The sequence below is a fragment of the Pantherophis guttatus genome, chromosome 1 (assembly GCF_059756535.1).
Source record: "Pantherophis guttatus breed Tessera chromosome 1, ASM5975653v1, whole genome shotgun sequence".
Classification (NCBI taxonomy): domain Eukaryota; kingdom Metazoa; phylum Chordata; class Lepidosauria; order Squamata; family Colubridae; genus Pantherophis; species Pantherophis guttatus.
This window is the reverse complement of record NC_142063.1, coordinates 295,651,126-295,668,226: the sequence shown is the minus strand read 5'-3', so window position 1 is coordinate 295,668,226 and position 17,101 is coordinate 295,651,126. Positions and strand designations below refer to the sequence as shown.

The window sequence follows — 17,101 nt, the reverse complement described above, 5'->3', positions numbered from 1 at the left end:
TTTCCCATAATAAGCACAAAATAAAAGCAAGAATTCAGTTTAGATAGTGAACCAATGAGGCGCATGATAATGCTAAATAATAACTCTGCCACTTCAGACAAAACAAATTATGTTTACCCAAGAAAGAAAAACCCACAGTATTTCCCTCTCAACAAGTTACTGCCCTTTGTATCACTAGTCAGTATACATGTTAAGCTATAAAGCTACAGTAAGAGCTTAAAGAAAATAGCATGAATGCATGTTTTAATAACACTTTCCAAACTGTAGCCCATATAAAATGAAAAATAATTAAATATTAATTGCAATAAGATGAATGTAGGATAGAAAATCCTGGTAGGATATGTCATCGGCACACAATAAATTGCCATCTGAGTTCTGGCAATAAACATTCTTTAAATGCTTGCATGAAAATAAAGGTACCCTGATCCCTTAAGTAAAAAAGCAACTATCAACAGATAACTGATAACACTTCACATGAGGGTAAATGTTCAACCTGTATTATCCTATTCAATAAGGGGTATGGAATGTCTCACATTAGATGATCTTTCCTGAGGGTTACAATACAATTCAGAGCATGCTTTTACCAAAACAGTATATCTTTCAGAAGTGCTGGGAGTGTAATTTTAAAAAATTCCTTGTGATTAGCTGAGAATTATGGCCATTCCAGTCCCATAAGGCCATAACATAGGAGAAAATTTGCCTGGGATATATTTTAAGATTCAGTAACTGAACATGGCTATTACCAACAAGGTTTTCCAAATAGTTGGTTATACTGTATAGAAAATAGAAGTGAGTAGTTCCTGTATTCACTATGGCTTTCCAGTCATTCTCATTGTAATTAATTCCTTTGCCTTAAATCAACACTTCATCTAATTACTCATCAACTTTCTGGGTAAAATCCTTCTGTTTTTAAGAAATGCGCTAAAAAAACTTGTGTTTTTTTAAAAAAAATTACTGTCCCTTTCCATACCGTAAGTATATATACAGGCTGCCTAATTCTCCTGCTAGAATCATTTGTCTCTTGTGGCATTCACCACATAATTGCTTTTAATTTTATTCTTCCCTCTTCCTGTGCTCTCCTGTTCAAATACTCCTATATTGTTTCAGCATATTTCAGCATTACATTGGCAAAATTACAGTGGCTAAGAGGCTGACCTTGTCGATCGAAAGGTCAGAAGTTCAGTGGTTTGAATCCCTAGTGCCGCGTAATGGGGTGAGCTCCCGTTACTTGTCCAAGCTTCTGCCAACCTAGCAGTTCGAAAAAATGCAAGTAGAAAAATAGGGACCACCTTTGGTGGGAAGATAACAGCATTCTATGCGCCTTTGGCATTTAGTCATGCCGGCCACATAACCACGGAGACGTCTTTGGACAGTGCTGGCTCTTTGGCCTTGAAACAGAAATGAGCACTGCCCCCTAGAGTCGGGAACGACTAGCACATATGTGCGAGGGGAACCTTTACCTTTTAACAATACTGAACAAACTCTCTCAAATTCCAATTAAGAGGGGAGGTCGAGTTAGCATCACCCATGATGAAGATCTAGCATTTAATCATCACTAACAAAAAATTTGGCAAGACTTGCACTGGAGAAAGGTGGAAGTACACAGCACACACCAATCACTTGCCACACTTAAGAAACTAGCAAATATGTTCATGTGTCATGCAGAAACATGATTCCATAGTCTTTTCCTACCAGTTCTCATTCAATAGGATGAAACAGAATTCATTCTGGAATGTTTCTTTCCAAGAAGAGAAATCTTAGTGGCAGAGTATAGTATTCTTCTTGCACATTCTTAATTACAACGTAGCTGCTGTATTCAATTGTTAATCAATGATCTATTAATCTACAGGTGCCTGAATTACCACATTACAATGAAATCAAAGGGAAATTTTTCAAGGGGTTTCTTTAAACTGGAATGACTCAGCAGCCAGGAAGATTGTGGGGTGATGGGAATTGCATAACACCAACATTCAACTCAGAAGTACCAACCAGAGAAAAAAGAAAGAAAATCTTAAGTAGTCTAGAATATAGTAGAAAAACAGAACCATCTTTTATAAAGCAAGAAAATTGTGAAGAAATTGCAAAACAGGTTTCAACACAGCATTATTCTCTTATGACTGAGTTCCAGTGAAATAGTGCTTGGTTTTTAAACTAGTATGATCTTGAAAGCTTGTGTGTTCTCCATCTCAGTCAACTACCTGATGTTTGGTAAGATCAGAAGTAGTCACTTCAGAATTGACAAATCTCAGAAAATTGTTGAGAAAGCAAGTTCTGCTAGAATAAATATGCTGTCATGTTACAAATAGCACACATAAGCAGTTCTCTATACAGAACTGTAGGAAGAAAACATGATATTCTAACTAAGAAAACCACTAAACAAATTTTCCTTTGGTTTCAAAAAGTCCCATGATGTACCATTGGTTCCTAAAAATGAAAGGGGAGGAGCTCTCAAACTACACCACACTACCAAACAAAATAACAACTACATGAAATCAAACCAAAATTACAGCTACTGGTAGTTAGTTGGAATATTCTCAATTATCATATTTCTTCTGTTGCTATGTAGGCTTGTGTTACTTACAAGTAACACAAATCTAAAACAGAGAGATATATACTGATGTTAAACACTTCTTTGTTAACTGTTAATGGATGTGTTGTAGTATGTAGACAACACATTTGAATTATCAGTACCAATGATTGTAACCACTATTATATTTATTCACTGGGTTTAGATTACATCTGCCCTCCAGGGCCATATCCTTAAGTATTATTTTCTCTAAATTTATTAGAATAACATTCCATAAAGTAGACTAGACTAGACTAGACTGATAGTGGCCACAACACTATCGAATCCATCTGTCCACTAATAAGGACACATCCATTGTCAGTGGCACTCTTAGGACTTCCTATAAAAGGTAAAGTACCATCTGGGGAAGAAACAATCTATTATTACCTTTTATAGGATGTCCTAAATGTCATGTTCCATATAAAGGCCTCAACACTGACTCCTTGGTTTGTGTGTTGAAGCCTTTGTTTGGGACATGCATTCTTCTTTGCCAGGGCTTGAAACCAATTCTTCTGCAAATAAAACTAGAGCACAAAATGGGTCACATATCTTGATGTGTAGGTATTCTTCAATATAACATTGAGTTAATTTAAGTGTCCATGACTAAGTTTTTAAAGGGTTAAATTTAGGCCCGGATTAATTCTTCCCTTTTTATATTCCCAGAACACACTGTCCCTTGTTGATCCAAACAAACATGTAGAAACAGAGCCAGTAACTAACCCATTGAGCTTTCATGGCTGGATCTGGAAATTAAGTTCCTAGTCAAAGGTTCCTACTACTACATCATACCATTGGTTCATTTGCACATATCAACTTAAAGCGATCAATTTAGTACAATATAAGAACATCTGTAATTATTGGTTAGCCACTATCAATCCAATGTGTTGAACCCCCAATCCATAATTCATAGCCAACATAGCATACGGAAAGCATTAGTCTGTATTCCAATCATCCGTCTAGGCCATTTGTCAATGCTACAGGTAAATTAATAATCAAGACAGATTACTTCTGCTTTATTTTATCTGTTTATTTATTTATTTATTTATTTATTTATTTATTTATTTATTTATTTATTATATTTCTATACCACCTTTCTCCCATAGGACTCAAGATGGTGTACAGTCAAGAAAAATATAGATACACAAACATCATAAAATTGCTAATTAAAATTATTATTATAACATAGTTTGACCCAATTAAATAGAACCTATGAAGGGACTATGAGTTATTCAGCAGAGTTGCATAGCAATAGAACAATACTACAGTTACCAAGATACAAATCGTGAAAAAAATGGTCACAGAACCTACAATTTTGGAAGATCCAACACATCTGGAGCTCCTCAGGTTGGGACAGTCAGTTTATGTCACCCAGCATTCTGTCTGTATAGTACCATAGGTTTATATGCTACAAAAACACTGTGCTAAGATAAATAGGAGAGACAGAATATGAACATCTAAAATTCATATAGTAAAGATAGGACTGCTGCTCAGATAATTAAATAAGAGTTTTTATCTGTACATTCCAGTAGGTAAACTTTTAATATTATTAATAACATTCTGGCCTTCTATACAGATCCAGCATTTCTTTATACTTAAACAAAAAAAAATTCCACAAAATGCACCAGACGTCTAGAAGAGTGAAAATATACTTGATCGAGGTCACCAGGCAGAGCTGTAAATTAAGCCTGTAACTTAATCAGGAGAAGTGGGGGGGAGACAGGGGAGAGGCCAGTAGAGTCTCTCTGATCAGTTTCTCCTCTGTGTGACACTGAACCACTGAAATGGCAACAGCACAGTCTGCATGACAGGCAGCACCAAACATGGAGAACATGGTCCTAGGCAAGGAGGGAGGGAGCGGAGACAAACTTGGACGGGGCAGTTAGCAACCAATGTTTACAAACATAAACCAGGAAGATCAGATGGGCCAGCCATAAATTATGACTGGATTGCAGTCAAGAAAGAGCCTCACTCAACATAAAAAGCAGAACAGCTCCATAGCCCAACTTCAGTTTTAGTTCAATATCTAAAAACAAAAATGGCATCACACACAGGGCATTAAGAGCTACTGAAGCATGATGGAAAAAATTCCATCTGACAAGTGAAATTGAATAACAAACACCTCTCCAACCACACTGCAAGCACAGAGGCTGAAGCAGAGCCTTGTGATAATATGCATCTGTGGTCCAAATCCTACTTCCAAACAAGGCCTTCTCTTGCTACTTTTTTCAAATTACGATGTTTTTTTTAAAGGACATCATACAGCGAAAATAGGGACATTCTTTTTTCCTGCTTGTATTTTTTCTGCCATCATTAAATTTCAAAAAGGATTCAACCAGCAATTGGGAAAAGAATGGGGAGAAATAATCTCTCTTTTCTAAAGCATCTTTAGATTTATGTTTTTGCTAATTTTAGATACCCAGCTTCAGAATACAAACATAGCAGTGTTTTTTGCTGGGATATGATGTGACAATGTTTTTTACCTCAAATCAGAGGTTAGGAAGCTTCAGTGTTTTAGCTTGTCTATGGGTTCTTACTTCTAAAGATTAGGACTCCTGGTTCTCTGTCAGACTTCATACACAAACATACAGTCATCAAGAAATCACAGTGAACTCAACTTCAGTCTTCTAAAACTCAGGACTGAATATATGGAGCATTATGTGTTTAAAAGTATTATAATTTCCTTTTACTATTCATGGCTTTCAAAATTATTCAAGAATAAGAAACCATGCCCTGAAATGGAATAACCAGAAGCTAAGAAAGATTGGGATTGTAACCTAGATAGGACACCACCAGGGAATACTAGAACAATGGGATCGACTGAAAAGTTGAATAACTTCCCAGAAGGCAACAATAAATCATTTGTTTACTATTGCCAATAAAATTGTAAATACAGATCCATGAAAGCACCAAGAGTTGAGCCTGAATCATAGGTTTTTACAAATTACCAAAACTGGGACTATCATAATTATTTTTCAATTAAAATAGCAGATCAGCAGTAAGGTTTTTATGCTCCATATAAAAATAATTTAAAGTTTACTATATTTAATGAGGTTTTTAATAATTATGACTCACAATTATGAATCCCTATGCTCCATTTGCTGATTAGGGAGTAATTACTGTTTTTCGTGTTCCTTTTTTTCTATATTCCATTTCCATATTCTGTTTTCTACATTCCTTTTTTTCTAAGTGGAAATTATTTAAAAAGTATGTAAATGCAAGAACCAATGTTAACATTCCTTAATCTTTGATCCCTGAAGCAGATCCCCCAAATTAACTCTTGAATAAGACCAAGTGACTTTCTCTTGATTACAATCTCTCTCTACAGATCAGGCTTCCCCATCTTAATGTTTTCTGACTGCTTTTGATTCCAGTCTCCAAAATCCTTAGTGAGTATGTTTGAGAACTATAGGATATCTGGAAGGTATCAGGTTGAGGGGAAGGGACTATGGACATGATGCCCTCAGATACATAGCATCAAAGTATTAGTCTTTTCCCTTTCTCACCATTCCAGGAGCACCTAGATGTAGAAGGACTTTTTTTTTCTGAACAAGTTTTATTAAATTTTTCTTTTACATACATATTTTATGAAACTATACATAGTTTCTCTAACTTTTGAGTCTATTACTCACATAATTTGCCCCAAGCTTTTACCTAAACTTTTCCCATTTCCTTCTTTTCCCTTTGACTGATTCTTTTTTGGAAAATATTCCCCCCATCCATTCTTTTTTTACCACTGTAAATCCCAGTGTAATCATCTAACTTTTTACCTTCAATTTCTTTACCTTCAATATTATTTTCTTGCTTCTCATTTATATTCTTTTTCCTGTTTAGTGTATTCTGACAAAGTTTCTAAACTTTTATTGCCCTTTATTGATTCACACATGTTTTTAAGCATCTCAATTAATGCTTAAATTTAAAAATTATTGATATTTTAACTTGTTTAATTAAGATTTAAATCCATATGGCCTTTTTAAAAAATTTCCAGATGATATCCAATACAAATGTTTGTCCAATCCACTCCAATGTAAAGCTTTATTGTTTTCCACCTCCTTTAGAAGTCAAGACCAAGCAGTTTAAGTAGAAACAAATACTCCTTAAAATTTCTCACAACTCTCGTAGTGATCAAGGTCACTGATGTTATTTCCCAAGTCGGTCATTGTAGTGCTTTCTTTCCACCAGCAGATGTCTCTCTCCAATCCACAATTCTCAGGACAACAAAGTATCCAACTTGCAAAAGTATTTAAAATCCACATAGAAAATACTTTCTCTCAAATTTCTTTTCTTTTTATTGTTTTTAATTTCTCCAAATTCAGTTTTAAATCCAGTTATAAAATTTCCTTTCCTGGGCTTTAATATTTTAACCTTCTCTTTGTTCTTCCTTCAAATTTCCAAACTGTCAAAATTATTTCAAATCCTCTTTAAAAACTACTTTCTCTCATGTTTCTTTTTCTTGTATTAGTTTTAATTTCTCCAAATCCAATTTTAAATCCAACTATAAGGTTTTCTTTTCTGGGCTTTAGTACTTTCACTTCCTCTTTGTTCTTCTCCCTCCATTAAAATTCCCAAGTGCCAATTAGCCTTTCCTCGCCGGGACACTTTAAAGTTTTTTTTTTAATCCTTTTTTACCTGTGAATTGGCCAATCACTCACCCAGTGCCAATACTCCGTTCAAACACCATTCCTGCACAAAGTCTTATTCCGGTTGCCCCAGCTTCAAAGTAGGCATTTTTAATGGCCACCGCCCCCACCGCTGGATCGAAGAGCTGCCTCCAACCTTTCAAGGAACTTGCCTGTTCCTCTTGGTCATCTGAGGCACCTCTCCTTCTTCACCGTCCCTATAGGACGGTTCCGGTCTGAAGACCCCTTGACAGCAGTTTGTCTGGCTGGATTTTCGCAAAGCTCATTGGAGCCCACTATTTTCCAGCCAGTCTCACCGCAACGCTACCAGTTTCCTCAGGTAGTAGAAGGACTTTGAAGTCCTTTGCTCATACAGAGATAGCTACCATGTAGTGGTTGTGACCATCTTGACTATTCTGCAACACCCCATAACCTTTTCCCAATCGATGCTCTAAAGCTTGTATTAAAAATTACCAATTTAAGAGAATATATAATCCTTGCCGTAGCCATTTTAAGATGAATTAATGTTTGAAGACATGTCAAAGACTTGCTAGCTTCCTTCCAAGGGAGACAAGGGAGTCCATCCCAGTTTGAATATATAAGTCACAGTAAAAGCCATTTTTAAAATTGTATTTTCCACAAAGCCTTTTATAATTAGTGAATACCCCCCATTTCATAAATCAGGCTAGCATATAATTCCTGTACACAAGGAAGAGCTGAAAACAGAGAGAGATCTACTTTTAGATCTCTGCAGGTTTATAACAGAAAATTGAATTTGATGTTTACTAACATCAATTTTCCTCATTAAAAATTTCTGAAGCTTAGCAGGAATGATTTGGGGGTTGTTGTTGTTGTTTTTTGCCTAAAAAATAATTTGGGCTCACTTCCTAAACTGGGAAAAAAAAATCCTAGGCACAGATATTATTGTAAAGGTCCTAAGCACACTTAGAAATAGAGTAATCTTTGGCATCAAAACACATATAAAACATAGTATATTTAGGTGTTTTATTTCCATTTCATCTACAAAATGATGTTCATTGACACCAGTGGAAATCTTAGAATGCAATTGTTTGTAATAGTACACAAAATTGTCTGCTACAACGTCCTACCTATCAATGACTACTTCAGCTTCAACCGCAATAATATACGGGCAAACAATAGATACAAACTCAAAGTAAACCGCTCCAAACTTGATTGCAGAAAATAGGACTTAAGCAACAGAGTGGTCAATGCCTGGAACTGTATGAATTTTTATAAAGGGATGCTCTATTTACAAAGGCACAAGCATAATCTTCTACTGGCCAAGGTGCAAAGGGCTTAGTCAACAAGGTGTTTTCCTAAAGGCCTCTTCATGGAACCAGTTCTGAAGGGGCAAAAAATGAAAGGAAAACTATTCACTTCCTTAGAAATAGAAGAATGAAATGCATATGACCAATATGCTGCCCTTATTGGTAGAGTCACACAATTAAAAATGGTGAAAGAATAAATATTCCTGCATGAATTATACTGCTGTGTAGTTTTCCATACACCGGTAGTAAACTCATGAGAAATCCGCAAGATCTATTAGCAGAATTGGATTTTATTTGTGGTAACTAAAAAAGTTGTCTCCCATTGGAATACAACTGTTTTGGTAAATAAGATCCCCAAAACAATATTTCTTAGAAGATGTCTGCCTTATCAGAACCCTGGCAAACAGCACTGAAAATCTTGAGGTTAGAGGCAGAGAAACTGAACCTAGTTATGGTAGGTTCAGTTGCTATCATTAGAAAACAAAATAACAGTATAACCCAAAACATCTATTTATAAATCATTTTCCATCCATTCAGTGGGACTTATTAGTAGGTGAGATATGCAACTGCAACTGAAGAAGTCTAGTTTACTCAAATTCTGAAAAAGATAATTCATCGCCATCAAACCTTTCTCTAACTTTCCAGGAGGATAAATCAAATTACCCTCTATCAACACAGATTCTCAAGGAAATAAAATTCCCATAGAATTTGCAATCTCAATTCCCCGGTGTTATGACACACATATTAAAAACACTCTTTCTGATTTAAAAAATATATATCTTGTCTTTCAGTCAAAAAGACAGTTTACTATGAAGTTTAATTGCAAAGTTCTCACAACTGCACATCTAAACATCGTTTTTAGCCAGCCAGCTTTTTCTCTTTTTTGAGTTTCTTGTTTTGTTCTCTTGAAAAATATTCTAAAATGAGTAGAACTTTTGACTAAAAACCTTGTGTACTTAGAGCATGCCATTCCTCATTAGTGAATTATGAAACTTTAGTTAACAATTACTTCTCTTTTTTACATTAACAAACAACATAGTTTGTTCTCTTTCTTTCTTTTGGCCTTTGGAAGATGCATCATACTGCAAAAAGCAACTTCTACTTTAATCTCCTGCTTCAAAGCTACTTAATTTATTTGAAAGTTTACTGCTATTCATTTCATTAAATATGCTGAATTTTACAATTCTGATAGTCATTTGTTTGGAGATTGTAAATCCCATTAATTTTAGAGTGACTTCACTATAACTGATGAAGTCTGAAGGCAACCTGTGAAAGAACTTGCCTCATTAAAACTCTATTTTTTCAAGTGAATACATTTAAAATAAATCATGACAATATTCTAATAAACAACAGTTTGATTTCAAAGTTGCACAGCTGCCTTAGACTTATCTAATCCAAATCAGCCTATAAGGGGTAATTCACCATTTCCTACCATTGTTTTCTATGTGCTTTGAAGATTCTACTTCAGTGTTGGCGAACCTTTTCGGCACCGAGTGCTGAAACGGGAGTGCGCATATGCATGACAGAAACCGGAAGAGCAGCTGTCCAGTGCATATGTGCACACCGGGCTGCTGCTCTTCCTGTTTCTGGTGCATGCATGCGCACTGGCCACCTGGTCTTGCGGTTTCTGGCGTGCACACACGTGCGAAGACCAGCTGGCCAGTGTACATGCACGCACCAGAAACTGGAAGATCATCTTCCCAGCATGCGCATGTGCACCGGGCAGCTGCTCTTCTGGTTTCCGGTGCTCCCACGCACATGAAGACCAGCTGGCCAGTGCACCAGAACCCAGAAGAGCAATGGGCACTTCCGGCACACATGCCATCACGGTTCTATGTGCACCCCTGCCCATATAATCACTTAGAATGGAAGCCCAAGCGGCAGACTTTTGAAATCCTTATTACTCCTAAGTCCAGGTTCTTCAAATCAGATTTCAAAACATGAATGATGTGCACATTTTGCAAAGATTTTCTTAAGAACATCTCTCATCTATCATGTTGCGAGTTATAAATATTGTGAATAAATTACTGAAGCAATCAGATACAATACCACACAATTTTAATAATACTGTTTGGGATGGATTTATATCAGTGGTGGGATCCTCCCAGTTTAATAACCGGTTGGTGATCATGCGCAGTTTGAAGAAATCTTCACTTCCGTGTTTCTTCACAGGAGAAACACAATTGAGACGTGCCAATCTGCTGTGCCGCGTGAATCAGCTGAGAAGATAAAGGTAGGAAAGTGGTGGGCGGGTAGGCCCAGCTGATCGTTGGGACGAACCAGTTCGCTCCCAGCTGATCGTCAGAGCTACCAATTCACCCAAACCAGTCTGAATCAGTAGAATTCCACCCCTGATTTATATTTTGTAGTTTTATTTTTGTCTAGCATCTACTCTGATTGCTTATGACAAAAAGGACATAATGATGATAAAGTACAATACTCCAATATTTTACATTGGAGGTCTTCGCATTTGTATTATGCTACTATAAGATATGTTATTAAAACAAGCAATAGAACAAATATTTTTTAATTATGCTTTTAGTTAATAAGCATGGAAGTAACTAATCAGCAGATATTTTCTATTACATAACTGAGTCAATAACAAGCCTGAATATGTATGTATATGTATGTGTACAAACACACACATAGTGTACACTGCACACAGACTCAAATAAGTGCAACATTTCTCTATTTATTAAAATAGCTCTTTTTTCAGGCTTCTGCCAAAATCTGAGAAAAAAGTGCTAGTATTTTAAAAAACCAGTTGATTAATGCAACTCTTAAAGTAGCAGTATTTTTGTTGTTTTTCAGGTTTCACAGAAGTCTGAAAAAAGTTGAGCTACTTTAATGAATAGCAGAGATGAACTGCAGTTATTTCAGGTCTGAAGCAGGGGCAGGTTTCAAAACATGTCGCTACCAGTTCGCTCGTGGGTGCGCATGCGCAGAAGCATCCAGCCAGGTGGGCAGAACCTCCCGCCGCTACCGGTTCGCCTGATTCGGGGCGAACCGGCAGCAACCCACCACTGGTCTGAAGTATTTATTTCAAATCATTTTGAGGCATGTATACATCACTAAACTGTAAGGGAGCTTATAGTATATTTCTTTATATCTATTTTGAATGCCAGGCCATTAAACCCCCAGTTTAATAAAGTATGTTAGAGTGTTAAAAAATAAACTGTTTTAGACCACCAACCATGCTATGAGTCCTTCAGAAGCCAGGAGGAAAAATTACCCCAAAAGGAAGTATGAGTGGTCTGAACTTCCTCCTTTGTCCCTGCCATGTGCATCAGTTCCTCTTCCCAGCAACAGGGAGCTCCAGAAATGATGAAACAGTTGTACTTTGAGATCTTTAGATGGAATCCTGCTCAGGGTCCTTTCTATTAACACTACCACAGAAAACTATTATTAAATAATAGTTTTGTATGGTTTGTATTTTCCCCTCCCATGAAACACAGAAACTCTAGAAGATTTCTGGATTGGTGTGATCTCTTTTAAACATCACTCTTATTTAAAAGAAAGTAAGGAACAGTACGTGGGTGTAGGAATGGGTAACCCAGTCATATTTAACTTGGCTCAGATCTTGAATTGAATCCAGAGGAGAAAAAAAGCAGATTAGCAGTTATACATACCTTTGAGAACCAGTGGTTCCTTGCCTTCCCTCTTGAGAGAGTCCAGCACTATGTGCAATGGCTGCGAAGGCATTACTCTGCTTGGCTCATTAGTATTTTCATCATAAACAACTATTTCTTTGGAAAAGATTCTTTTAAAGGAGTCTTTGCCTTCTCTGCAAGAGATCAAGTCCAAGACAGTAATCTTGCCCTGCTGAAGCCTTCTCCTACTAATCTTATCGGAGCAATTGATGTGAACAGCCCCTTGGATGTGGCTTTTGTTGTACTCCATGAAAGGCCGGCAGTCAATGATGACTGGGCCTTGGTGGCTTTTGTTGCATTTGGTCATCTTTTTTGCCAAGTCATTGGGATGGATGATTTTGATGCTTGCCAGTTGCTTTGTTGGACCTGAGACTGGACTCCCCACACCACCGGTTGGACTCAAAGGACTAGAGTTCTCATTGTTGTTGACCATTTGGTTTGCTGAGCAAGTCGTCAAGGTTCCTATGCTGGCAGAAATGCTGCTGGTGCTGGCTTGGGTTTGGGCCTGATTGTCCTTGTCGTATGTTGCCACAGTGCAACAACTGGCACTGCTGCATCCACAACTCAAGGAGCGGGCAGAGCCGTTGGATGAGGGCATATACGTCAGATTAGCAGCCTTGATGGACACAACAGCCGTGTTTAGGAGACTCACAGGGTTTTCACTGGCAGAGGAAGCAGATTCAATGTAGCTGGAATCTAAGCAAAGATTGAGATCCTGAGGTCTTACAGGCCTGGAGAGTGCCACTACAACCCTGTCGTCTAGTGGAGAAGGAGGCATGAGGAGGCTGAGAATGGGAAGTCAAAGGAACTCAAGCTCTCTCTGTTAAAAACAAAAGAAAAGGAGAAAAGGTGAGTTATTTGTGATGGACAAACTTTCATTTTTAGACGTGTGGGAGTCTACCTTAACACTGATCATTCCAAAAGCTGTTTGGAATTGGTAAAAGCAAAAACAACAACAACTATTAGCAGTTGCAATCAATTAGCAAAGAAAGATTAGAAAACTAAAGATGCATTACCGTTTAGCTAATTTAGAAGCAACAGTGTAAATGAATCAGAAAATCCTTCAGCCCAACCTCTATGGAACTGCAGAAGTGACAGAGTGTAATTCCTCGCAAATTAGGACTTTATATTATGTTCATGTAGGCACAAGGGTGGCATTTGCTACAGAATATCCCCTTTATCTCACAGTTAAACCTTAAGGGTAATATGAATGCATATGTCCAAGAGTAAATAGTAAATACCAGACACCAACGGAGTTACTAAATACATTTTTTGCTTGAAAAGAACCCAGCCACGATAGCTTCTTGCTCTCTCTTTCATTAGAAAAAAGTGAAAAATCAAACTTTTTGGTTTTGAATTTATCATGTTTTAACTGGATAATCTACACAACCATGTTAAAAAGCAAAAAATAAGAGGTTTGGCAAATAAATTAACCTGACACGTCTTACTTTAGTAGACAACCTACCACAGTATCTGTGGAGCAGGTAGCAGACAACTCCTACACGGAAGCATTGCTATCCCTGCTCTAAAAGGAAATAAAGGTTACACAAAAGATCCCAGACTTTCTTCTACATAATCCATAAATGAAAGAGTCAAAAGCTATTAACATGAAGATCACATCTCAAGAAAGCAGGAAAAAATAAATCTGAGCAAGGAAGAACATGTTGCAACTTTTCTTTAAGACATTTTCAAAATTGCCAAGGAAGAACAGAGGATGCATCGATCCATTGTCTAGCAATGAAAACAATCGTTGAAATGAAAGAGGATTTTTAAATAAATAAATAAATAAATGGGAAAGTGTCATGTATCTCTTATGAGTGGAACTGCTATTTTGGAACTGTTCTTTAATCAGATACTAATGCAATCATTTAATGACAGCTCTGGAACATCCAAGCCTCAAGGTACCCAAACTCTTCTGGTTACTGCTGAACACATGATTACATAGCTTGAAAATATTTCTCTTAATAGCAAAAAAACCTAAATCTTCATATTACCTTGAAAGTTCATATCTTATATTAGCTCTAGAGCACTGCTGAGTGACCAATTACATTGGCACCTGGCTCAGTCTAATTGAAAGGGGTCAAAAATGTCACCAATTATTTTTTTCTTTAAAAAAGGTTACCGCATGACCTTCAGAGTCTCTGAAACTTGAAAACTTAATCATACTTATGGGTAACCAATTCCCATTTAAATCATAAGAATTGGAGTGCAGAGTAAGCTTGGCCAGGATCAAACAAAAAGGGCAATTGTCCTCATCTCCTCCAAAGGACTGTACCTCAAAAATCATTTTTAACCTTATTTAAGGAGGCATGTTTTTTTTTTTTAAAGGAACAAATAATTCTTCCGTATTCGTCTTCTAAAATCATAGCATCCTTTTCACCAGCAAGCACGGCTGTCCTTCCGTTAGTACGGCCCTCATCCTAAACCAACAGTCAGGATAAGTAACGTTCTTCTCTCTACAGAGGGGAGGGAGTATTTGCAGGATGAATTTAAATCGCTGCCGCAAAAAAAGGACAAAATAATCTGTCATCTGGGCGGAAAGAAGCAGCCCAAGAACGCTACGCAGAGGCGAGAAATCTGAAATATACAGAAGCAGCTTTTTAACCCCTCTTTTCCGCCTCCCCTCCTTTGTTGAAGCACAGATCTCGGTGCGCGCAAATGTGCACCTCAGGCACTTCAAGAAATAAGAAGGCAGGAAAGGCGCGGGGAGGGGGGGGGCGAGAGAGACAAACAAAAAGACAAACAGTACTTTGTTAAAAAAAAAAAAAAAAAACACCCCAGGAGCATGCTGTGACTTTTATAACCGAGTCAGGTGTGGAATGTGGGAGGGTTTTTTTAAAACGTCTGAAGAACATATCGGGAGGCCAAAGATAATCCTTTCTCCCGATGCAAAGCTATTCGGGAAGATCTGCGTTCTCTGCAGCAGAGGCAGTTTGTAGTTCCAGCCAAACCACGAAGTCAGTGTTGCGATTGAAGAAAATCGCAGCCAACAACAACAACAACAACAACAACTCCTCGGGCTCATCTATAGTTCCACAGGTCCCAGGAAAGAGAAGACGGGCCCTCCGGGGATATAGACCAGGGATGCTGTGAAGCTGGATGCCTCTTATGCACCCCGATCTCCCCCCCCTCCCCGATACTGCAGCAATCCCAAACGAGAACAGCTCGCTTTCATCCGACTCATTCGGTGGACATCCGCTAGAAAGAGAGAAACGCACAAACGACGACAGGAGATAGGCGGGGGTTAGGACGAGAGGCAGCGCTCTCATTTTTATCGACCCAAACTCTCTTTCTCTTTAAAGGGGGGGAAAAAAACTCTTTTCGAAGCTTCTCAGTTGTCTACATAAATACGCAGGCACGGCTCCTCTCCTCTCCCCTAGGAAAGAAAGTCACCTACTTACTTCATAAATGAATGGCTATTCTCCAGCACCTGGCGCGCGGCTGTGGCGATCGATTTATATACATCAAGCCCCCATTCACTTAGCTTCATTGATCTCCAGCTGCAACATACTTACTTTCTCTTTTGCTACCCAGTAAATGTAAGGTTCGAAAAGGGGCCGAGGCGGTAGAAGAGATAGACGGGGCCTTCAGCCAATAGGCGTTCTCTCCTGGAGGCTTGTTTTCCGCCTCTAGCGGGGATGCCAATGATTGGGAGCGAATGAGTAAGTGGGCGGAGCCGGTGACTGCCCTCTCATCTCTTAAGGGATGGTTTGGTCGCAGTCGCTTCGGGCTTTCTGTGTTATAACCTGCGGAGCGAGTGATGTCATTGAAGGCCAATCAAAAGCTCTAGTGGGCCAGCCTCAGCCGGAGAGGAGCAGTAGCAGCTGCTCCCTATTTACATGTAAACTTTACCAGGAGGATGTGGTTAACCCTTTCCTGCGCAGAATTGTCAATCGCGCCCTTTAAACTACTTTTCCTTAAAGTGGCTTGGCTGGCTGATTCTCCCCCCTCCTCCTTTTCTTTTACGGTTCTTTTACACTTACAGGAGGTTCACCACTACTTTCTCGCGTCCACTACTCTCCCTTTAAGATCTACCTCCCTCCCACTCTTTCAGTGAATGAATGAATCCGTGAATGAATCTCTCAACCACTCAATTCTTCTTATCCAACACGGGCTTAACCACACCGGAGCCCCTCGCTGAATGACTATTAGCTTTTCATTTGGAACAGCCCTGCAGAAACAACAATCATTTTGTCCAGCTTTTATTTGTATCTACCACTGCTTGAAGGACAAGAAGCAAGAGGAAGACCAGGGTCCCCTTTGAGTCTTTTAATTAAGCTTAGTGATCACCACAGAAGAGGATGCAGTGAGGTTTAAGGCAGTGCAACAGAAGAAAAGGAGCCAGTCAAAGAACAAACAACTACACCATAGTTCATAAAATCTAAATAAAGAACTGAAAATAACAATGCACCTTGCAGTTTTGAGAAATGGGCAAATAATGCTTCCTGTTCTCAGATTTCACCAGGCCTATGATGACTACTGGAATTAAACTGGTGCTCTTTATGGCTATGATTTGTTTAATTTTGAGACAGCAAAGAAATGAGGCTGGTAGATTTCAATACTCCCATCATATTTGGGCTCTATTAACTAGCCCTGAACTGGGGAACCATTCAAAGTTAGCCCCCGGTAGATGATCACCTTGTGAATGTCATATAAAAAATATAAGGCAGCCATGCCTAGCCTCACTTCTTCCAACTGTGTTGGGACAACTAGTGATATTCCCCAAAAGCATGGTCCCCAGACTATCAGATCAGGTATCTGAGGAATACTAATCATTATGAAACATTAATTCAGGATAATGGATCAAGTCAGATATAGCACCCCAACTATATTTGCACCCCATCTTGGAAGGTTATATTTCAAATCTGGTAATATATTTTTCTTATCTGTCTATCTGTCAAATTTATGATCTCCCATCTCAGAAGAAGTGACCCTAAATGTCATATAGTAAAAAATATAAAAATAATAAACATGTCAAAA

The 17,101-nt window shown here is 38.1% G+C and overlaps 1 protein-coding gene across 4 annotated transcripts in view; it reads right to left on the bottom strand.

The window, feature by feature from the left end:
* Nucleotides 1–15,829, bottom strand: part of DUSP10 (dual specificity phosphatase 10) — a 76,449-nt gene extending 60,620 nt beyond the window's left edge. Inside the window, exons 1-2 of one of the 4 annotated variants that reach the window (XM_034427867.3) lie at nt 15,637–15,829; nt 12,101–12,941 (exon numbers count right to left, since the gene is read on the bottom strand). In XM_034427867.3, coding sequence (XP_034283758.2) covers nt 12,101–12,899 — 799 coding nt within the window. In that variant the 5' untranslated portion in view covers nt 12,900–12,941; nt 15,637–15,829. Of the gene's footprint in view, nt 1–12,100; nt 12,942–13,586; nt 15,345–15,522 lie in introns of those variants that run through there. The other 3 variants (XM_060692478.2, XM_034427866.3, XM_034427868.3) reach the window with 3 other exon arrangements.
* Nucleotides 15,830–17,101: the final 1,272 nt, after the last annotated feature.